Here is a 22929-nt window from a genome sequence, read left to right as displayed (position 1 = left end):
TTCTTGTCTCACGGGGGAAACAAGGTGTGTTTGTCCAAAGCGTTACCTGCATACCTGGACCTTGTCACTGCATTGTGGCGCCACGCAGCAGCAGCACACAGTCTGTTGACGGCAGGCGTGTACAGGCTCGCGGTCTGCGCAACAGCAGGAAGAAGGGAGTCAGACAACTTTGACCCCGCGTGAGTTGCGTCAGGTTTGACAGACAAAGTAGATCCCTGCGGAGGGTTATCTGAACACACAGCAGGTAATGGAGCTGCAGGAACATGTCGCTGCTGCTACGGGTTTAACATTTTAGTTTACCTGTGTTTTGAAACAGCTACATGTTAATATACAAGTTTCCTACGTCTGGATTTCCTGTGCATGTTGTGAAAGTGTCTTCGAGCTGTTGACAGTTTTAGCAGAAGGTGCTGTCGCATATTAAAGTGTGAGACATGGAGTGCCAATGTGACAAAGACAATCCTGAGGATACAGGTGAGACAGATGTTTACACTACCTCAAGAGTATCTATGTTTTATAATACCATTTAAATTGGCACTTAAAGAGATTTGTGTAATATTGTGTTTTAGCATGCATAACGTAAAGTTAGCAGAAAAACTTTTTGACGTAGTTTTTCAAAATAAAGCGTCGGTTTATTCACTAATAAACAATCATAAGAGATATTAATGTAAGTTTTTACATTTAAAAATGACACGTGGGGTTGAGAGTATGTGATTGTGCAGTCCCCATGTGGGGGAAAGGTGAATGATAAGTGTACTGATGTCACGCTCCCCCCTCTGCTCAGGCTGGTGGATGAGCACCAACAACGTGCAGATGGGAGCGTTCACTGTGGTGGGATATCTTCTCTACAGATTCTCTCAGAGTCAGTCACACACACACACACACACACACACACACACACACACACACACACACACACACACACTCACACACTCACACAAGTTCATATTCATGAAAAACACACAATCTGACGTATAAACCATGTTGTTTCTTTAAGTGACCGGCCCTCCAGAGAAAGTATGGAAGCCCAGAGGGGACTTAATATTTATGTAAAATTAAAATGTAATTCCACAAAAGCATTTTAATTCTCAACATGTGTATTTGTTGTATGAGTAAAAATTCAAATGCAATAATTCAATTTGCACTATTATATATTTATATATATATAATTTCATATATATATTATAATTTTATAATATATATATATATATTAATTAATTTTATATATATATATATATATATATATATTTTATAATTTCATATATATTATAATTTCATATATATATATTATAATGTTGTGTATATATATATATATATTATAATGTTGTGTATAAATATGTATATATTATAATTTTATATATATATATATATTATAATTTTATTTATAATATATATATATATATATATATATATATATATATATATTATAATTGAATTTGTAATATTAAAATTCTATATATTGTATATTATAATTTTCAAATGGAAAAGATGACAATAAATATTTTTAAAGTCGTACCCAGCTGTACGTGTTAGAATGTTATAATATTAAAATGCAATATAAACGATGTAACCTGATTTGCCATTCAAATTTTTATATTACTTTAAGAGACGAGACGATCAGCAGTGAATAAAAGTAATAAAATAAAACAAGGACTGTTCAGTAAAGTGTCACAATAATATATCTATACTAAATGTAATGAAATGAACAAAGTCAAAATATAAATGCCATAAAGATTAAAATGGCATGTGACATTTCATTTCTAAAATGAAATAATATTCCCTTATTTTCCCTTGTGTAAGCATTATCTAAGTCACAATTTAAAAGAAATATGCAGTTTTCTAACCATGTAAAAATCAAAACAGCATTTGACATTTAATTAAGAAAAAGACTTAACCCACAGTAAACAATCGGATTGACATTTGCTTGTTAAAAAAAAAGATAATATTTGCTTAATTGCTTGAATTGACAGAAACATCAGGAACTATCGGACCTGACAGGACACAGAGATTTACAAGAGGCCTGTGCACATGCACTTACTGATCAATAACACTCATCTGTGAAGGATAAAGCAGGGGACATGTTTTTCTCATGGTCAGCGTAACCCCCGTGCTGTGATACTGACCGCAGTCTGTTTCCCTGCAGCGCTCCCGGCTCTGATCCGATGGCCGATCCGTCTCTTCTGCTCTCTCACTGGTGAGTTTAGATCTATCAGAGGTCAAAGGTCACTTTGTACGGACATTTCTGTGCATGATGGGAAATTAAATCTACATTAATGTGTGTTCTGCCTCAGGTCTGTCAACTCTCTGGAGCTGGGTGAGCCATCTAGTGGGAACCCTCCGCGGTACGAAATATACGCACAGGAATAAAACAAATGTGTCACTTATGAATGAATAAAATCACATGTTCACTTTTTTTATTCCTGTCTAAGGAATCCAGAGCCTGTGCAAATGGCTGTCTCGAGTTTGGCGGTTTATTGCAGGTGAGAGATTTGTGTTGCTGTTTACGCCTCACTGAGTATTTCAAATGGACTTCTTCAGGAGAAGTTTACAGAGTGTGGACGTTCGTCTGAGGGAGGGACAGCAGTTCAGTATCTGAGTGGCGTGGGGCTATTTTAGTGATCGAGCTACGTAATAATTATAAGCCTATAATTAAATCTGCTCCTCCTTCAGCATCTTCCTCCAAGTTCAAGTGGCTGGTTGCTGTCGTCACAGGTCAGTTCACCTTCATTTACATCAAACACATTTCTGATTTCTCTTGTTTCTATGAGATATTAAAACTTAAAACACACCCAGTTGAAATGTCCAACCTCCGACCTCCACGTGTTCTATGTGCACGACGTCAAACTGATGTTTTTGTAGCGAGGGTGCACACAATCGACTGCCTCCACTTTAGTTTTTTGACATTTTCCCGAATAACCTTTTGTGCAGAAGAGATGGTAAAGATGGTGTCCTATAGCCATCTGCCGGGTGACATCACTTTACATGCAGAACAGGTTCATGATGGCGTGTATCATTTAAATACAGGAGTTAAATCAGGACTTCGAGTCCCGATCCTTTGTACTCTTTCTAGTAGGAGGTCGAAGATTTCTCAGAGTTTTCTGGACGCATGAGTTTCCCCGTGTTCGCCGTGATGACGTTAAATGTTCCCGACAACCTCTGCACGCTCATTTAGCCACTTGTTAGCAACCGCCTTTTCACAAGTTGGGTGCTGACGCATTTTATGTCGTAGAACCAAATGTTACTTACTGATTACTGGGTTTCTGCACTTAATTATAATTCAAATAAAACTTCTGCAGGGTCAGAGATGGAGCCGACCGGCAGCACCAACAAGCCTGGCCTGAGGCTGATCCTCCTGGGGCTCGCGGGTGGAGGACGGACTTCCCTTGCAGACACTTTGTTGGGCCACAGGGAGACAAGTGCACCCACGGATCCCCGACCGGAGAGCAGCAAGAGAAGGACAGTAATGGATGGGAGGGAGCTGATCGTGATCGACACCCCGGATGTTTTGGGCTCGTCGTTGGGGCGCAACAAGAGAGCCACTGAAGCTCTGAGGAGCCTCCAGCTCGCCAGTCCTGGACCACACGCCATCCTGGTGGTGATCCAAGCTCCGGGCTCCAGCTTTGGCATCGATCACGACGCGGCTCAGGCGGTCCTCGCCACGCTGGAGCTGTTTGGAGAAGGGGCCGCGGGGCACATCATCCCAGTGCTCACCCATGCAGACCGTCTGGGTCAAAAGCAAAGTGTAGATTCAGATTCTTGGGGTGTGGTAAGCGCTATTAAGGCAGAGCTGGTGGACAACGGGCCCGACTGCCCCCCCGAGGCGAAGAGTGTCGTGCGCAGGCAGCTGGTGGAGCGTGTGATGGAGGTGGAGACACTGAAGGGGCATTTCGTTCACGAGCTGCAGAGGAGGGAGGAGCGCGTCAGGGAGAAGCTGCTAGAAGACATGAGCGCTGGACTGGCTGCAAAACTACACTAAATAAAAGTGTGTGTGTGTGTGTGTGTGTGTGTGTGTGTGTGTGTGTGTGTGTGTGTGTGTGTGTGTGTGTGTGTGTGTGTGTGTGTGTGTGTGTGTGTGTGTGTGTGTGTGTGTGTGTGTACATTTACTCCACTACTGTACTTAAGTACACATTTCTTACTTGACTTACTTTTGACTCCACACGTCTCTGAAGGTTTACGTCACTTTGAAGCGGAAGAATGTTCTTTTCATACGCCGTGTTCGTCACAGGAGAAGAAATACTCTTTAAATATTAAACTAGTGCTTTCTTCAACTCGGCAGATGAAGAGGACGCTTCCTCTTCATCTTTACCACTGGATGCTTTTAATATACACTTGATGAAACGTCCCACATTATGTCTCTTGGGATTCATGTTCAAGGGGTCGCAGGATAACTTTACACCAGTGGAAATCCTCCACTTTATCCACTTTTAAAGAATGTTTAGAGGGATTAAACACAAGTTATGAGCAGGTTACTTAAAGAGGCTGGGGGGGGGGGGTATGAGGTCCATTCATCGCCCAACTGCTTATCAGGTGTGTGATGTTTGTGCTGTGCAGGTCCACCAGGCTGCTGTTTGATGTTCTGTTGAAATGAATACGACGTTTGTGAAGTTGTAATAATGTGACGTCAACGTCCGACCAAAAGCATTCATTAAAAAGAAGATATATATATTACATTACATATTCTTTGATGTCTGTTTTAGCTTTTGTGGAAGCCTGTTTTCTTCCTGCCTGGCCGTCTCCCAGCTTTCATCATTTATAAGATATCAAACTTTAAAGATGATCGGCGGGAAATAAACATTGGGAGCAGCACTGTGTGTTCCTCCAGAGGAAACAGCAGTTAGATCTGCTTAAATACTTAAATATAAACACACTCAAATGTAACTGCATGTTTTTTAAATTGTATTTATGTCGCTGTGATCAGAATAAATCATAACGTCAACAGATGACAGTGAATGCATTTAATAAAATGACTAAATCTACATATTCTATCTTTAATTGTAAAATATTAAGTATATTTCGCCGGATGTAAACCCACTTTAATTTACGTACTTTATGTTTTATTTGTATTTATTTAATACACACGAAAAGATAAGAGATTAAATGAAATCAATAGGATCCCTTCAGTAGTTTATATAATTAAGTTAATGATGCATTTAAAAACATATTTAGTGTTTTATTTAGTCCTACTTTGTCACGGTTTATAACGATTATTCTTTCCAAAAGAAATTGGCTTTGCAATGTATTTTTTAATACATTTAAATTCAGATTAGTTCTGGATTGAGCTTTAAATATAAATATGTTACCCTGCAGAATTATTGTATTATTTGGGGAAATGTTCAGCCTGACCTCTGACCTCTGACCTGAAAAAAGAAACCGTCAGTAAAGGAATAGTTTGAGATTATCTGGGATTATTTACAGGCTTTGCAGTCAAACAAATGTTCTGTAAGTGGTTTAAAAACAAATATTTGCCTCGTTAGCTCCAGCGTCACTTTTGGGGAACTTGTTCCTGTTCAGTAAACTCATTCTGAGCGCTGAGGGGAAAACAAATAAATAAATATGCGCTGAAAAACACTTTCTAAAAAGCTCAACACATAAGTTTATTAAAATTTAAAAAACACAAAACATCTGTTCTCTGGCCGAGGAAAAGAAAGTCATTTTCAAATGCACCCACATTATTATTATTATTATTATTATTATTATTATGGTCCTAAAAACTTAAAAATTAACACCAAACTGCAGCTATTTGCAACATTTTAGCCACTTTTATCTTTTTGTTTTAGGTTTTGTTCCTGCACAAAGCAAAGTAAAGCAAAACAAAAAAGTGAATTATATTTTAATTTCTCTCTCAAAATGTCAAATATTCTGCACAAGAGTAATCTTCTGTATCCATGTACAGTGTAACCAAACAAACCTACGTGAAGCGATTCACTGACACATTGTCTCAACACAGGAGACTAAAATAGACCAACAACAATGTAATCATACATTTAAATATAACATTGTTGCAGCTTTTGTTTTCCACATCCAGTGTGTGAATCTATTGTGAGTCCTTTGTGTATAGTTTGTCATTTAAGTCACAATGAGAAGTACTATTAGACGCAATGAGAGTACATCACACATATAATTATGTTACTTTATATAAGTTTGATGTTATCTATAAGTAATTATATGTAAAAATGTACTCATTATGCAGAATAGCCCATTTCAGAATAATGTTTACTATATTTTATTGATGCATTAATGTGTCAGTTTAATGCTGCAGCTGGGAAGGGTGTTTTTTATTATTATTACTAAATATGCTGCTGGGTAATAATTATTTATATTTATATTTTGTATTAATAATCAGAATCTGGAAAGTAACTAAAGTTATACAATAATGTAAAGAGTACAATATGTGCCTTCAAAGTGTAAATAAAATGGAAATAACCTTAAAAATGTACTTAATTAAATGTACAACAAAACAATGAGCTATTATTATAGGTTAACTTTAACTTTATTGATTCCTTGGTGAAATTCCCAAAGTACCTTTGAGGATATATGTTTTAAGACAAAAGAAGCTGCGCGTGGGAGGGAGGGACTGCTCCACTGTCTACTGACGCAGGCGGCGACAGCAATATGGAGCCCAGGGAGACGCTACTGCGCATGTCTGCGTCTGCACAGCCAGAGAGAGAGACAGAGAGCTATACTCGGGGAAAACTGGCAAAGACAAAGGACTGAACAGCATTTAAGGAAACAGGAGAGACTATATTGAGCAGTTTACACCGGTGTATGATAGCACAGGTGTGACACCACCGGCCGGAAGCGGACAGGTAAGCGGTCGGGCAGAGAAAATGAAGTTATAAGACGTAAAGGAAGCGTTGTGGTTGTGTTTGCTGTAGACTCAGGAGTCACGTAGAGCAGCCAGGAGATTGTCGTCCAACATATGTGACTATCATGGATTGATTGCATCTGTACGTGTGTGTTTTAGGAGTGTATCCCTGTTAATGGACTGTACGCTCTCTATAATGTGTGTGTTGTTTGTGTTTGGGGCTGTTTGTGCTAGCTTACTGAACAGGCTGCTTCCTCTATCCAGTCCTGGAAATGTTTACCTTGTTCTCATTTTGGGGTCTGCTGACCAAGACGAGATTGTAACCAGTTTAAAATGTCATTTCAGCTATCTAACACCCTTAAAAACACATTTAGAGCTGCTCTAAGGGGTTTTTAATGTGTTTGGCTGCTGTTCAGACTAAGTTATGGTGCCATTTTTGGGTTTTACTAACATGTGGTGGGTATCTGTGACCATTTGTGTTCTTTAAAAAGGACAAAAAAAAGCTTTTCTTTCTGTATTTCTTTCAGGCGTCTTGACTCCCAACATCAAATCCTTGTATCCAGTGGAAGTGACGCTTCATGGGTCAAGCAGCCTGCTGATGGAAAGAAGTGCTAAGCTTTAGGTGACTGCATGGAAAGAGCTGTAAGAAGATGGAGGACGTGGAAACGTACGGAGAGCAGCGTCAGTTTGATTGACGACACCGCAGTGGAGTAATCTTTCTGTTCGGGGACATCTGGAGAATCTTTGTTTGCCGAGGATCCAATCTTGAGTTCCTGTTGACCTTTCTTCACGTCTCTCCTTTAGAGCGAGCAGGTGTTAAACGCCGGCTCCCCCCCCCTCCTCCTCCTCGACCGTACACGGAGACACACAAGCTCCTCTCTTCCTGAGAGGTTGCTATGGCAATGGTTGTCATGATGCCTGATGTAGCGTCCTGAAGGTAGTAGTTGTGGAGGTAGTGGTGGAGCTGGAGGAGGTGGCGGCGGAGGTGAACGTCCAGGGATGGGAAGTGCTCCGTATCCAGCTGGAGAGTGGAAGGGGAAGGGGCGAGGCGGCCTGCAAGAGCTGGGCTGCATGCGCTGGAAGGTCAGCAAGCAGAAAGGTGGAGGAGGAGGAGAGGTGGTGGCGGTGGGAGCAGAGGAGAGGCGGTGCAGGGATCCCACAGACTCTCAGCAGCAGCAGGATCTCTCATCCTCCTCTTCCTCACTCACCGCCCCCATGCCTCCTCAACCCTCTCTGACACCTCTGGCCATTTATCACGAGAAGCAGCGGAGGGAGCTGTGCGCCCTGCACGCGCTCAATAACGTCTTCCAGGACGGGACGGCCTTCAGCAGGGACACCTTGCAGGAGATCTACCAGAGGTGGGAAAGCTGTCTACATGCAGGGTTCTCAGGAAAGTCCCTGGAGAAGTAATTAAATTATAAACAAAAAGGCCTGAAAGTGGTTTAGAATTAACTGATAAATCACAAAACATGTCTTAACGTCAGGCAAAAAAAGTCCCTTTTATTTCTAATCTACAATCTAGTGCTGCGCTGCGTGACTGTTGAAACTGAGCCTGCACGTCCCAGAGGAAGTTGTGTCTATTCAGAGACGCAGAGCTGAATAAATCCGCCCCCAGTAACTGAATTTAATTCCAGTATCATGTTCTTTTCTTACGTTTACACAAACCAAATTTCATGAAAATCGGTTCTGAAATAAGCGAGTTACAGGTTATTTTGTAAAGAAGTCTGCATGTCCTCCGATTCCCATACCGTCATACTATGTAGTGTGCCAGAAAAAGATGTAGTATGTCCCAATACATAGTATTTCAGATGCCTAAATACCAGGATGTCCTACTGCAAGCCAGTAGGCTTTTCTGGCTATGCTGACCCACAATCCTTTGCACAGCAGATATTAGAGCAAGAGGGTCAAAGTTCAAGATGCCATGTTGGGACAAGATGTCCTAATTTCATGCATACTGCATGCAACAGTATATACTGCCAGTAAAAAGAAAAGCAGAATCTTTACAGTTCCAATATGGCCGACACGCAGACCCACGTCAAATCTTAAACCCAGTATCTATGTTTCTGTATCTGTGGACATGGGCTCAAATATTATGGAAAGTTAAAAAGATGTGTGGGAACCCTGTATATCAATATTTAGCCTGTGTACATGTAATATTGTGAATAATCTATTCATCTCTCTTTAACTTGTTGCAGGCTCTCTCCCAGCACTCTGGTGACACCTCACAAGAAGAGCATGCTGGGAAATGGGAACTACGACGTAAACGTCATTATGGCAGCGCTGCAGACCCGAGGTTTTGAGGCCGTTTGGTGGGATAAGAGAAGGTCAGTACGGCTGAAAACTTCCATTTCTGTTGTCTTTATTCCAGCACTAGAACGTGTAAGGCAGTCGAAGGACAGTAGTGCTTTTATTTATTTTTAGATTTTTCTTTCACCCTTGTTCACATCGCTGCTGTTGTAGCTGTTGTATATCTTTGACAGCTGTTCTTGTTGTTTCCCTAAATAGCCAATATGAGGGTCAGACAGACAACTATTATATAGATAGATAGAGAGATAGATATAGTTAGTGCGTTTAAGGTTCCTCCACTGCACCCAGCCTCCTAATCAATGATCACTGTGATTATTCAGAGGTTTCATCAGTTGACAAAGTTTTATCTGCATTCCTGCTTCCCTCACTGACAGTCTTCCAGGACTTTTGGCAACAACAGCAGCCACAGACTTGCTTGTATCAGTAAAAGGATAATGTTATCAGAGAGACATGTTTCTCTGACTCTGAATGAACTCTTAATGTAGTGATGAAAACAGCACAGCTACTGGAGCGTGTAGTTAAAGCCTATATATTTCTGTCAGAGTAAATATTCAGTGTTGATGCGTCTTTGGTCAAAGTTACGTAGCTGCGAGCTCAGACTGTGTTTATAACTGTGGTGCATTCAAGTGCTTACGAGAAACTCTGACAGTCAAGATTCATGTGTGTTTATTACACCACTCGTGTACAATGTAATTTTGACAAAAAGCAAAGACGCACATGTTGATAATGATATAGAAGCATATAATACTGGTACTTTATTGTGAAATGTTGTCTTGATATGTGAAGCCGGCGTGTCGGTCCTTCACAGAAGATTTGTTCGTCTATAAACCGGCTCGTCTTAAACACATTTACCACGATATTAAATTGCCTCTCTTGCTCCAGGGATGTAGGCAGCATCGAGTTGTCCAACGTGACGGGATTCATTCTGAACGTGCCGTCCAACCTGCGCTGGGGGCCTCTCCGGCTGCCGCTCAAACGGCAGCACTGGATAGGAGTCCGAGAGGTGGGGGGGGTCTACTACAACCTGGACTCCAAGCTGCGCTGCCCGCAACACATCGGCAACCCGGATGAGCTCAGGTGAGAGTGACGGGAAGCGTTGAGGGTTAGAATAATTATAGTGGATCCATCGATCACATGCAGGAGCTTCTGGTCCGGGGGGTGGGGGTGGTGGTCATGATGATGATGATAGTGGTGGGGGTGGTGGTCATGATGATGATCATGATGGTGGTGATGGTGGTGGTGGTGGTGGTCATGATGATGATGATGGTGATGGGGGTGGTGGTCATGATGGTGGGGGTGGTGGTCATGATGGTCATGATGATCATGATGGTGGGGGTGGTGGTCATGATGATGATGATGATGATGGGGGTGGTGGTCATGATGATTATGGTGGGGGTGGTGGTCATGATGGTGGGGGTGGTGGTCATGATGATGATGGTGGTCATGATGATGGTGGTGGTCATGATGATGGTGGTGGGGGTGGTGGTCATGATGGTGGGGGTGGTGGTCATGATGGTCATGATGATCATGATGGTGGGGGTGGTGGTCATGATGATGATGATGATGATGGGGGTGGTGGTCATGATGATTATGGTGGGGGTGGTGGTCATGATGGTGGGGGTGGTGGTCATGATGATGATGGTGGTCATGATGATGGTGGTGGTCATGATGATGGTGGTGGTGGTCATGATGATGGTGGTGGTGGTCATGATGGTGGTGGTCATGATGGTGGTGGTGGTGGTGGTCATGATGATGGTGGTGGTGGTCATGATGATGGTGGTGGTCATGATGATGGTGGTGGTGGTGGTCATGATGATGGTGGTGGTCATGATCATGATGGTGGTCATGATGGTGGTGGTGGTGATGATGGTGGCGGTCATGATGGTGGCGGTTGTGGTGGTCATGATGGTGGGGGTGGTGGTCATGATGGTGGGGGTGGTGGTCATGATGATGATGATGGGGGTGGTGGTCATGATGGTGGGGGTGGTGGTCATGATGGTGGGGGTGGTGGTCATGATGATGATGATGGTGGTCATGATGATGGTGGTGGTGGTGGTCATGATGATGATGATGGTGGTGATGGTGGTGATGATGGTGGTGGTCATGATGATGGTGGTGGTCATGATGATGATGGTGGTGGTCATGATGATGGTGGTGGTCATGATGATGGTGGTGGTCATGATCATGATGGTGGTGGTGATGGTGGTGGTGATGATGATGGTGGCGGTTGTGGTGGTCATGATCATGATGATGATGATGATGGTGGTAGTCATGATGATGATGGTGGTCATGATGGTAGTCATGATGATGATGGTGGTCATGATGGTGGCGGTTGTGGTCATGGTGGTAGTCATGATGATGGTGGTGGTCATGGTGGTAGTCATGATGATGATGGTGGTCATGATGGTAGTCATGATGATGATGGTGGTCATGATGGTGGCGGTTGTGGTCATGGTGGTAGTCATGATGATGATGGTGGTCATGATGGTTGTGGTCATGGTGGTATTCATGTTGATGATGGTCATGATGATGATGATGATGGTCATGATGGTGGCGGTTGTGGTCATGGTGGTATTCATGTTGATGATGGTCATGATGGTGGCGGTTGTGGTCATGGTGGTATTCATGATGATGGTGGTCATGATGGTAGTCATGATGATGATTGTGGTCATGATGGTATTCATGTTGATGATGGTCATGATGGTGGCGGTTGTGGTCATGGTGGTATTCATGTTGATGATGGTCATGATGATGGTGGCGGTTGTGGTCATGGTGGTATTCATGTTGATGATGGTCATGATGATGGTGGTGGTCATGATCATGATGGTGGTGGTGGTGATGATGATGGTGGCGGTTGTGGTGGTCATGATCATGATGGTGGTGGTGGTGGTCATAATAATGATGATGATGATGATGATGATGATGATGGTGGTGGTCATGGTGGTAGTCATGATGATGATGGTGGTCATGATGGTAGTCATGATGATGATGGTGGTCATGATGGTGGCGGTTGTGGTCATGGTGGTAGTCATGATGATGGTGGTGGTCATGGTGGTAGTCATGATGATGATGGTGGTCATGATGGTAGTCATGATGATGATGGTGGTCATGATGGTGGCGGTTGTGGTCATGGTGGTAGTCATGATGATGATGGTGGTCATGATGGTTGTGGTCATGGTGGTATTCATGTTGATGATGGTCATGATGATGATGATGATGGTCATGATGGTGGCGGTTGTGGTCATGGTGGTATTCATGTTGATGATGGTCATGATGGTGGCGGTTGTGGTCATGGTGGTATTCATGATGATGATGATGGTAGTCATGATGATGATTGTGGTCATGATGGTATTCATGTTGATGATGGTCATGATGGTGGCGGTTGTGGTCATGGTGGTATTCATGTTGATGATGGTCATGATGATGGTGGCGGTTGTGGTCATGGTGGTATTCATGTTGATGATGGTCATGATGGTGGTGGTCTAAGGACGATTATGTTGGTCTGTCTCTCCAGAGCGCAGACTGTATATAAGAAGTGGATGATGTCACTGTGACCGCTCTCATTTTCCTTGTTTCCAGTAGCAGCGATGAAACTCCTATAAACCCACTGTTTGCTACCTGGCAGCCAGACGCACAAAGTTAGCGACTAGCTTCTGAACATATTGCAGCATTTAACAGCTAATGAGATGATGTGTCCCTCAGGTGTTGGTGGAGAGCAACACAGAGCTAAAAGGAGAGTTAATATTGGTGTTCAACATGGGTTTCTGGAAATAGGACGTGGAAATAGGGCTGTAGGACCATAATAGTGCAATACAGCGCTATTGACAAGCCAATCGCAGCGGATAGCAAACACCCTACAACCGCTATGTTCACCGTGTCAGCTCGGCGTGACATAGAAAAAGTTTTTAAAAAATGGAAGAACCGTGACTGAAAATGGGCAAAATGGGGAAAAGTGAAACGGTTTGCCAACACTCTTTCATAACAGCTTTGGAAAGTGATTCTAGGTTAATGTCGTGTTTTTGTTGCCTCTAAGTGGTCAGAAAATGAATTTGCCACTTTAAAGCAGGTCTATTTCAAATGGTGACCCTGTTTTGTCCGGTTTGCCTTCTCATGCACGTTAATATAAAACATCATTTGCTTTTCTTCATCATAACTGCGGCTGTCCTACTTTACCTCATCCCAGGAAGTTTCTCCGCCAGCAGCTGCGAGGGAAGAACTGCTGAGCTCCTGTTGGTCGTCTCCGAGGAAGTGGAGGCACACCAAACATGGCGGAGTGACGGCTAAAGGTCGAACCAGCCGATCGCAGCTCCAGCCGGTCCAACGGGCCAATCGCAGAACAAACGGGACAGGAAGTAAAGTCGTGCACGGTCAATCACGTGGAAGCACACTCGCAGATGTATTTCCCCCTTTCTTTGGGTTTTGTTTACACGGCCATTGCTGGACTCTTTATCTGGATGCAAAGCAATGAAGGAAGCAAACACTTTACAGGGAGAATCAAAGAATCACAACACAGTTATTACTATTCTGTTTCTGCTATTCTTGTGTTTTTATATATATATATGGACTATCTTTCTTTTTACTGGTCAAGTTTCCAAATTCATGGGAGTTCAGGCTTTATGGAAGATGCAGTTCTTCTGCCGTCTCCCTCGGCGATCCTCCCTGCTTCGATCATGATGTTCACTGACGTGTCTTCGTGTTTCTGTCCGTGTCCCCCGTCCTTCACTTTCACCAAAGCGTGCCCTTTGTTGCCTCAGTGTGACTCCATCTCACTCCTCCTCTCGACCCCTTTTGTTCCCATCATATCACCGTTAGAAATGAGTGATTTATCACGTTGCCAAATTTGTATTTCATCCACTTCCGGCACAGTCTGAGCCTGCACTGTACCGAGGACAGTTTTATATGCAACAAAGCAATGCAACAGTCAGGCCAAGCACTCCCTCTGCTGGATGTGTGCCTCCGTTTCCTTTCAAGGAAGAAGTAACGGCATCGTTCATCCAGCTTCTTGTGATTGTTCTCATTCAAACGGTTATTTTACAATAGTGAGAAGTGCAGGAAATAACGATACTAACGATTATTCCCTCTAATTAGAGTTCTTCTGTGTCATGATGTAATGTATATCAGCTGATTACAGAAGTGTTGCGCAGTTACAGGCAGCATGACGGTTCATTTCTGACAACAAGCAGCTGAATCTCAACTCGAGGTCTCTTTAAAAGCTTGTTCTTGAGCTTTCGACCTCATCACATGTTCTTCATCAGCAGCCATGGACATGTAGATGTTCAAACTTCCCTGTTGCACCAAATCATTCAGTGTTTGTTGCTTCTTGGTTTTCACTTAGTGATGACAAAACAGATTTCTCACGGAATTGTTCAAACATATCAAAGTAAGCAGAAGTGCATCACGAAGAAGCAACACGATTAAATTAAGAATATTATTTAAGAAGAATAAATGAATACAAACGGTTAATTCATTGGAAACAATTTCTAACAATAGTTTTAAATCATTTTCAAAAAATATTCTGGTTTATTTTTCTGTTACAAAATAAAACAACATTTGAAGATCTCAGGGAAGTGACGGACATTTATCACAATTGTCTGACATTTTATTGAATTGGCAGAATAATCGATAAAGTAAACTGAATCTGCAGAGGAGGACTGTATGATGAAGTCAAAAGCTCCTGGAAAAGTAAGAGAATCAAGTTAAAGAGTATTTGTTATTGTCATTGATTATAAAGAAATGTTTTATTTGTGCATATCGCTCACTCTTGCTCAAAGAGCCACGATCACTTCTTGCACCGCACCGACGATACTTATTGTTTTATTTGACTTTCCTTCGGTCGACACCACAGCAGCTCTCTGTAGCACCGGAGCTGATGCAGACCCGACTCTTAAGCGTCTAACAAACCGCTCTGAGGACGCCACAGATCGTCCCACTAAGTCATGAACGGTCAGCGGGAGTCTCGAACGTGTGAGGGTGAAGTTGTCAGTTTGAGAAGGAGATCGAGCGCCGTGTGCCTAGGGAGAGAGAAATGTAGAAAAAGAAAAGTTTATAGTCTGGCTAAGTGAGCACATGTGCAGCCAGACGTGTGTCATTGTGTAAAATGAGCCTTACGAGAGATTCCTCTGTTTGTAGCTTTCAAATCTATCCGCTTAGGAGAAACTGCTGATGCTAAAGGTATCGTCTCCTAACGACCAATATGGGCCTTAACTTGTTTACATTTCAAACTATTTGTTGCTCTGAAAGATTAAGACTGACTGTGCAGTTTGATGCCACGTCAGGAGATTTATTCCAAAGCACCAATTTATCGTTAAAATAGAGAAACCGCTCATCAAATATAATGTTCTCACATCTGCAGCCAAGGGCTTTGTGTTATTTACAAGTGTTGGAAGTAGTATGACAGGATCACGTCTTACTTTGACACTCTTCAGTTCAAGCCCAGTCTGGACCTTTTTAAAGTCGTCTTATATCCAAGTGAGAGACGACCCAATCACATCATGTCACACGATCGCATTCAACATGTGCTTTTCTTTTTTGCCATGACAATCCTTTCAGCCCTTCCTACTTAAGGAATCCTGATTGTCACTGTATTTTTTTAATTTTATTATTTTTTGCATAGAAATAAAATGCTTATAATGGCACTTTATGTATAAGCTACAGTGTGTTTGTATTTAATCGGTCATTATTTGCTCTGAAAGGGTCATTGTTGAGTTACTCAAGTGCTTTTTACTTCTACCGCACTACATTTCAGAGGGAACTATTGTACTTTATTTATTTTATTTAGATTTTACAGGAAAACTAACATGTCTGGTTGAGGCCCATTGCCTTGTTTCAGATGTTTGAGTTTGCATTTCCAACAATACAGAAAAGGATTAAAAATATATATATAATTGAGTTCGGGCCATGCGCAAAATTTAGTGAGTATTTTATTTTGAAAATATATTTTACAACGTATTGAGTTCTTAGTTTAAAGTCAGTATTTTATTTTGAAAATGTATTTGAGTTCTGAGTTTTAAATCAGAATACAAATGCATTTTAAAAATGAACTCTGACTTTAAACTCAAATGTTGGCCCTAAACTCTTCACTGGGTTTATTTCCAAAACGTCCAAACTAAATTGTGACGCAGATAACAAGTTAATTTGATTTGTTTTTTTTCTTTGTCTTTATCTCAAAATAATATAACAGGATAATGAAACTTTCTCGAGATAATGAAGTAATTAATTTGAGATCACAGAAAAACAATGTTTCACTAATAGAAAGCGATAAGTCTTAAGTTTTATCTCGTTATCTCGGAAGAAAACAGCTTTTGTTATTTCGAGATAATGTCAAATAACTAATGAAATGCTTGAATAATGGCCGTTATCCTGTTATCTCAGGAAAACATTCATTTTTATTTTGAGATAATTACAAAAATAACTTGTGATCTCGAGAAAACAAATCAAATGAACGTGTTAATAAATAACAGTAATAAAAGTGAATCATGAACCATGGTCGTTTAGGGCTTCCGTAGCTACACCAGAGTATTTCCACATCGTAGTATTTACATTTTTTATGTTTTTGTAATCTCATCCACACGCAGGGTGAATGATGAGGCACGCGCGGACTCATTGTAAAATAGGGGAGCGCGCGTTTGGAGACGGGGGCGCGCGAAGCGGTGTGCAGATGTGTCGCAGATTTTGTAAAGTCACTGGACGCACAGAAAGATCCCGCTGGAGGAAGTCTCTCCGGAACACCGGAGCCGGTAATAAAGCTGTGTTTGGGGGGAGGACAGCACCGGACAGCACCGGACAGCTCGGGTTGTGCAGCAGGAAGACGTTTCTCTGACTGTGTGAAGCCAAAGGACGGCCGCGTGCACACAGATGGAGCTGTCAGCTATCGGAGAGCAAGTGTTTGCTGTGGAGGCAATCGTGAAGAAAAGAGTTAAAAAGGTAAACTAATGTTTCCACAACGGGACGAGACGCCACTCTGCGTGGTAATGATCACATGAACAGACTCATCCGGTTATCTAAGTGCAGAATGTTCCTTTAATGTTGTCATTACAGTTTCACATGTCAGGTGTTTGGCTGAATATGCACGAGGAGGACACATGTTACAAACTAAACACCTTCATTTTGGGCCCGTTTGCTAATTAAGTGTAAGTTACCATATGGTGTTGACAGATGCAGGTGCGCAGCTAGATATTATGGGTCCTCCACAGCGCACGAGGGGCCCCCTGAACCCCCCCCCCCCCACAGTTTACTCTAAATCATTTACCATTATAAACTATGTAGTTTACAGGTGCAGTCAAAACACTTTATGATGATTATAGCCTCAGTTAGATTTTGAGTTTGCATTTTATATGAATGGTTTGAGGTTAAACGAGGCTTCATAGAGTATAAAGTGAAAGTTAAATAGAAACTATAGATGTATTAGGCGGATGTTTAAACCACATGTGGTCTATATCCGTCCATCCACGACTCAAGCATGTCTGCTCAAGTTGCTACTAAGTGTTAAATTGATCAAACATACCCTCATATTTCTGTTATACTTAGATAACCATGCTTTAAAAATATTTAAATCAAACCCAAATCCAGATATACTTTATAGGCATGTCATTTTAAGTTTCATCCACTATATAACCTCTTTGCTGTAATACTGGGTGAGTAAAAGGAAGTCGGGAAAAGTGGTGACTTCACCCGCTGTGAAGTTATTACCGGATGATGTCACCGGGGATGACATCATCCGGTACATTATCAAACAAATCTACCTACGGATACAAATACAGTAACCGGATCTGTTAATTATGGGTATTATCTGATATCATGGCAACACATGAACCCCATTCAACAGCAAGAATATAAAGGAGTATATATGTATAATATAAATATAGTCTGAGCTATTTATTTTCATTTTTATTTATTTATTTTTATTTTTATTCATTTTATTTTTCATTAATTGTTTTGCTGGTTTGTATGCAGTGATTTGATCATTTCATTATTTTTATTTTATTTTGTAGATGTTAATGCTTTTGTTTTGAAAGGCAGCTTCAGCCACCAGGTGAATGTTATTGGAAGACATTATTATTTTTTACCAGGGCAAGAGAAGATGCAGAATTGTTCTTTGTTTTGTTTGGTGGCTAAGAATGTTAAATAAACTTTCCCTGCGTAAGAGTCCCTGAAATGTCATCTCTTCTGGCACTCATGGGTCAATCATTAACACGATGCATCTCCCTGTAAGTCTCAAGGAAATACAAATCAGTGTCTGAGCAGAACCCCCGAACCTCAAGTCTCACCTGCGGCTTCTGAGATGTCACTGAAACTTCCAGTCTGTTGCTTTTAGCACCTCAGACATGTGCAAAGACATGTGCAAAGACATGTGCAAAGACATGTGCAAAGACATGTGACAATGATGCGTCATGCATGTGTTAAGGCAGTCTTAGAAGAGCTGTGAAAATATTCTGTAATGTTATTTATTTATTAAGGTTTGGGCAGACACCGCTCTTAAACTCTGTCTCCACAGGGGAATGTGGAGTATCTGTTGAAGTGGAAAGGATGGCCTCCAAAGTAAGTTTGTAAACTTAATCAGAAGGTACCATTATTCAGAAATAATACATTAACGAAGATATGCAGGTAGAATTTGACAGTTATTTCTGAACAGTTCATGTCAAAGGATTCTGCATTAATGGACGTGATGTACGTCACCTCTCTCAGGTACAGCACCTGGGAGCCTGAGGAACATATTCTGGACCAGCGCTTGGTGAAGGCTTATGAAGAGAAGTACGACTCGTCTAACGTCGACTGACTGGCTCATGGGTTATTTGTACTTGTTGACTCTGATGTTGTATCAGATCGTTCCCGTGCCTTTTATTTCTCTTTGTTTTATGAAGCACTTTGTAATCGTAGTTTTGAAAGGTGTCTAAATAAAGTTATTAGTAGTAGTAGTGGTATTATTAGGAATTATTATTATTAGGAGTATTATTAAGAATAATATTAGTAGTAGTCATTTATTATTATTATTATTGTTATTATTTTTAGGAGTATTATTAATAATAATATTAGTAGTAGTAATTGTATTATAATTATTATTAGTAGTAGTCATTTTATTTTTTTATTATTAGGAGTAATAGTAATTCTATCAATATTTGTATTATTAATATTATTAGGAGTAGTAGTATTATTAATATTATTATTAGGAGTAGTAGTATTATTATTATTATTATTAGGAGTAGTAGTATTAATTGTATTATTAGGAGTAGTAGTATTATTATTATTATTATTAGGAGTAGTATTATTAATTGTATTATTATACATTATTACAAAAGACATTTTCCATCTTTTTAACTTTGAGCTTTTCTTTTTTTAGAGAGCAGGAAGAGAAAACTTTGGGGCACAAGAGAAAAGGATCCAAAGCCAAAACACTCGTTCTGCAGGTAAAGTTCTGTATTTATCTGGTCTTATCTACAGAACTTATAAAATACTTTATACTTGTTTATCAGTGTGTCTGAAGGTTCTCTCTCTGCTCTATATTCAGGATACTGTCTACACCATGGACCTCCGCAGCGCTCACAAGACTCCAGAGCAGCCTCCGCCTCGCCTGCGCCTCTCCCTGACGCGCTCGCTGCTCCCGGAGGACGAAGGATCAGCCGTACGGCGCCTGCAGGCGGGACCCACAGCTGGAGCATCGAGAAGTCCAACCCAGGAGGTCGAAGTTCACGTGCCTCGACTCAAACCCTCCAAGTCCCACACAGGAGGACTGGGAAGGCTGGGGAGAGGAGGAGGACGTAGGAAGTGAGGAGGATACAGAGGAGGAGGCTCTAAAGGAGACGGCGGAGAGGAGCGGAGGCACTTTAGATGGTAAGTGTGTCAGTCCTCACGACCCAGTTTACGCGACTCTCCGTAAACCTTCTTGGAGCCACGACCGTGCAAAGGCTTCACCGGGCACGCAACCAAATACTGCTCCATCCTGAGCTGATGGAAGAGAAGATCATGCACGGGGCAAAATGTAGAGGTCTGTGTCCTGCAGTCAACATGAATAACGGTCGACACCACAGCAGGTGTAAATCCTTTTAAATATATGATTCATTGATTTTAAGTTACAAGAAGTAATGAAATGTTAAAGACACTAAGCTTTACTAAAAGAATGAGGTGCAGGATGTGGCAACAGAAGCTTCCAGATGATGTTTTATCATCAGGGAGGTGAACTCCATGACATGTGATCGTCCTGAAGCAATCACTGACGACCTCTGAAGTATGTCCTAAAAAAGTCCTTAAAAAGTCCTTAAAAAGTCACACTACAGTCTTTCTCTCTCTGTATTCATAAAAAACAATGTGTAGTATAGTAAGTTATGCATAAAAGGTCGTAGTGTCGTATATTATAAAAGGTCGTAGCCCAGTCTTCCTCTCTCTGTGCTCCTGTCTCACTCAGGACAGCGGAGGACAGTCGAGCGGCGCTCTATCGCACCGCACGAGATCACCGCGGCGGGGAAGCCGGACGACGTCTGGAGGCCGATCGTCGTTCCGGGGGAAGTGACGGTCACAGACGTCACCCTCAACTCCCTCACAGTGACTTTCCGGGAGTCCAGAGTGGCCAAAGGCTTCTTCAGAGACTTGGCCCTGAAGGTCTGATATGGGATGTATCAGGAGGTCGTGGGGGAGGGCACCAAGAGACGCCATCACAGAGTGTGATGTGTGTTTGTATTCCCTCTGGGTCACCTCTGCTACTTCCAGCCTGGTCAGTGTACGTTTACATGCACAGAGTCACCTGGACAGTCAACCTTATATTCAGAGTTAGTCAGCGTTTTAGCACTTCCTGTTCTCTTGTCTCAAAGTCGAGGGGTTTTTGGTTAGATACGTTTGGAGGCAAGCTCAAGAGATTGTAACGTTTTATTCTACGACATAAAATACTCAAACATGATCAGAATATTTTAGTTTCTCACCGTTAACCAGAGGTGGAGGAAGTATTCAGAGTAAAAGTACAAGTAAAGGTAAGTATAATCGGAAACAACAAGAAAAATCTCAAATTAATTAAAAAAAACTCAATATTATTCAAATGTTTATAGATTACAATGAATTTTCAGTAATTGATGAATCGACTAAAGGTCTGGCTTTCCTTGTATAAACTCTTATATGTATAAAGTCTTTAAGCAGAAATCTTAATTTGTAAAGTAACTAAAGCTGTGAGATAAATGTAGTGGAGTGAAAAGTACAATATTTCCCTTTTGAGTTGTAGCGTAAGTATAAAGTGGCATGAAATAAAGATAGTAAATGTACTTAGTTGCATTCCACCACTGCCGTTAACTACATATTTATTGCAAAATAAAGTCCCATGTTGGTTCACCTGAAGGGGAGGGGCTCCACAGCGTACCTTCTAAAGCAGGTAACATAATGAGCATAAAACATGGAAACCTTCTTACCTGCTGTCACGCTTTTATTTTGTGACACGTGTTCTCTGTGCATGTAAACATGGCCGCTGTCTCTTCCACACTAAAGTAACTGAACGTATTGTAAATACTCCAGTGCTGTACCTGTAGCCTGTGAACACATAGACTGTGACACTGCGACACGTGGCTTAGTCTGCGTTTCAAACTCCTGGGAGACGATTTGATCCGCCTGCATGCCTTTCCTCCTCCAGTGCAGTGTTCTCTGTTTACCTCGCCTCTTCGTCTCAAAACATACAAGCGATGACAAGTATTTGCACCAAGATGAAGATAAATAACAATGTTTTATGGTCTTCATCGTTAGGGTTTGTGTGTCCGACTCTGTTAAACACACATAGTTTACGTGACTATTTGATAAAAGAAATAGCAAAAGGTTGACTTGATTTCCTCCCTTCCAGTTACCTTTCATTCTTAAAATGTGTCTCAGAATCTTTCTCTTAAAGGGACAGTTCGCCCCATAATCCAAAACACATGTTTTTCCTCTAACCTGTAGAGTTATATATCAATATATATTGTTTTATTGTGAATTGCAGAGTGTTGGAGATATCGTCCGTAGACGTCTGAACTCGATGGCGCTCGGCACGTGGAGCTCAAAGCGCAAAAAAATACATTTTAAAAACTCAACAGGAATGTTTCTTTCCAGAAATCACGACCTGGTTACAAGATGATCCTCAGACCTTGTTGTGAGCAGCTTCATGTAGGGACTACTTTCTTTCTACCAAACTACACCCACTAACCGGATCACCGCGCAGGAGGAGGAAGTCATCTCAAATCAAATCAAATGTATTTATACAGCCCAGTATCACAAATTATACATTTGTCTCAGTGTGCTTTACAGACTGTACAGGATACAACACCCTCTGTCCTTAGACCCTCTGTCCTTAGACCCTCTGTCCTTAGACCCTCTGTCTTTAGACCCTCTGTCCTTAGACCCTCTGTCCTTAGACCCTCTGTCCTTACACCCTCTGTCCTTAGACCCTCTGTCCTTAGACCCTCTGTCCTTAGACCCTCTGTCTTTAGACCCTCTGTCCTTAGTCCCTCTGTCCTTAGACCCTCTGTCCTTAGACCCTCTGTCTTTAGACCCTCTGTACTTACACCCTCTGTCCTTAGACCCTCTGTCCTTAGACCCTCTGTCATTAGACACTCTGTCCTTAGACCCTCTGTCCTTAGACTCTCTGTCCTTAGACCCTCTGTCCTTAGTCCCTCTGTCCTTAGACCCTCTGTCCTTAGACCCTCTGTCTTTAGACCCTCTGTACTTACACCCTCTGTCCTTAGACCCTCTGTCCTTAGACCCTCTGTCATTAGACACTCTGTCCTTAGACCCTCTGTCCTTAGACCCTCTGTCCTCAGACCCTCTGTCCTCAGACCCTCTGTCCTTAGACCCTCTGTCCTTAGACCCTCGCATCGCAC

The 22929-nt window shown here is 41.8% G+C and overlaps 3 protein-coding genes across 3 annotated transcripts; all 3 read left to right on the top strand.

Annotated features, from left to right (window-relative positions):
- Positions 1-19: 19 nt before the first annotated feature.
- LOC115024513 (GTPase IMAP family member 4-like) lies at positions 20-4900 on the top strand. Its single transcript, XM_029456158.1, has 7 exons — positions 20-471; positions 782-859; positions 2141-2191; positions 2289-2339; positions 2427-2477; positions 2668-2709; positions 3294-4900. Exons 1-7 carry the CDS (start codon positions 432-434, stop codon positions 3971-3973), a joined length of 993 nt encoding a protein of 330 aa, XP_029312018.1. The 5' UTR covers positions 20-431; the 3' UTR covers positions 3974-4900.
- A 1902-nt stretch (positions 4901-6802) lies between these two features.
- josd1 (Josephin domain containing 1) lies at positions 6803-15756 on the top strand. Its single transcript, XM_029456160.1, is given in 6 exon segments — positions 6803-6944; positions 7330-8160; positions 8998-9126; positions 9992-10186; positions 13293-13329; positions 13331-15756. Coding segments are annotated over 5 exon segments (783 nt in total). The 5' UTR covers positions 6803-6944; positions 7330-7801; the 3' UTR covers positions 13394-15756.
- A 989-nt stretch (positions 15757-16745) lies between these two features.
- cbx7b (chromobox homolog 7b) lies at positions 16746-22398 on the top strand. The gene is given in 7 exon segments (XM_029456161.1): positions 16746-17032; positions 18603-18646; positions 18794-18859; positions 19446-19512; positions 19614-19718; positions 19720-19936; positions 20508-22398. Coding segments are annotated over 7 exon segments (768 nt in total). The 5' UTR covers positions 16746-16963; the 3' UTR covers positions 20708-22398.
- The last annotated feature ends 531 nt before the right edge of the window (positions 22399-22929 follow it).

The sequence above is a fragment of the Cottoperca gobio genome, chromosome 19 (genome assembly GCF_900634415.1).
Source record: "Cottoperca gobio chromosome 19, fCotGob3.1, whole genome shotgun sequence".
NCBI lineage: Eukaryota > Metazoa > Chordata > Actinopteri > Perciformes > Bovichtidae > Cottoperca > Cottoperca gobio.
This window is presented reverse-complemented; position numbering and strand designations above follow the sequence as displayed.

Bases quoted from the DNA above. Each gene is read 5' to 3' on its own strand.
- LOC115024513 (XM_029456158.1), top strand. From the start codon at position 432: ATGGAGTGCCAATGTGACAAAGACAATCCTGAGGATACAG. The intron at 860-2,140 runs GTCAGTCACACA...GTTTCCCTGCAG, and splicing joins TCTCTACAGATTCTCTCAGA to CGCTCCCGGCTCTGATCCGA. The intron at 2,478-2,667 runs GTGAGAGATTTG...CTCCTCCTTCAG, and splicing joins AGTTTGGCGGTTTATTGCAG to CATCTTCCTCCAAGTTCAAG.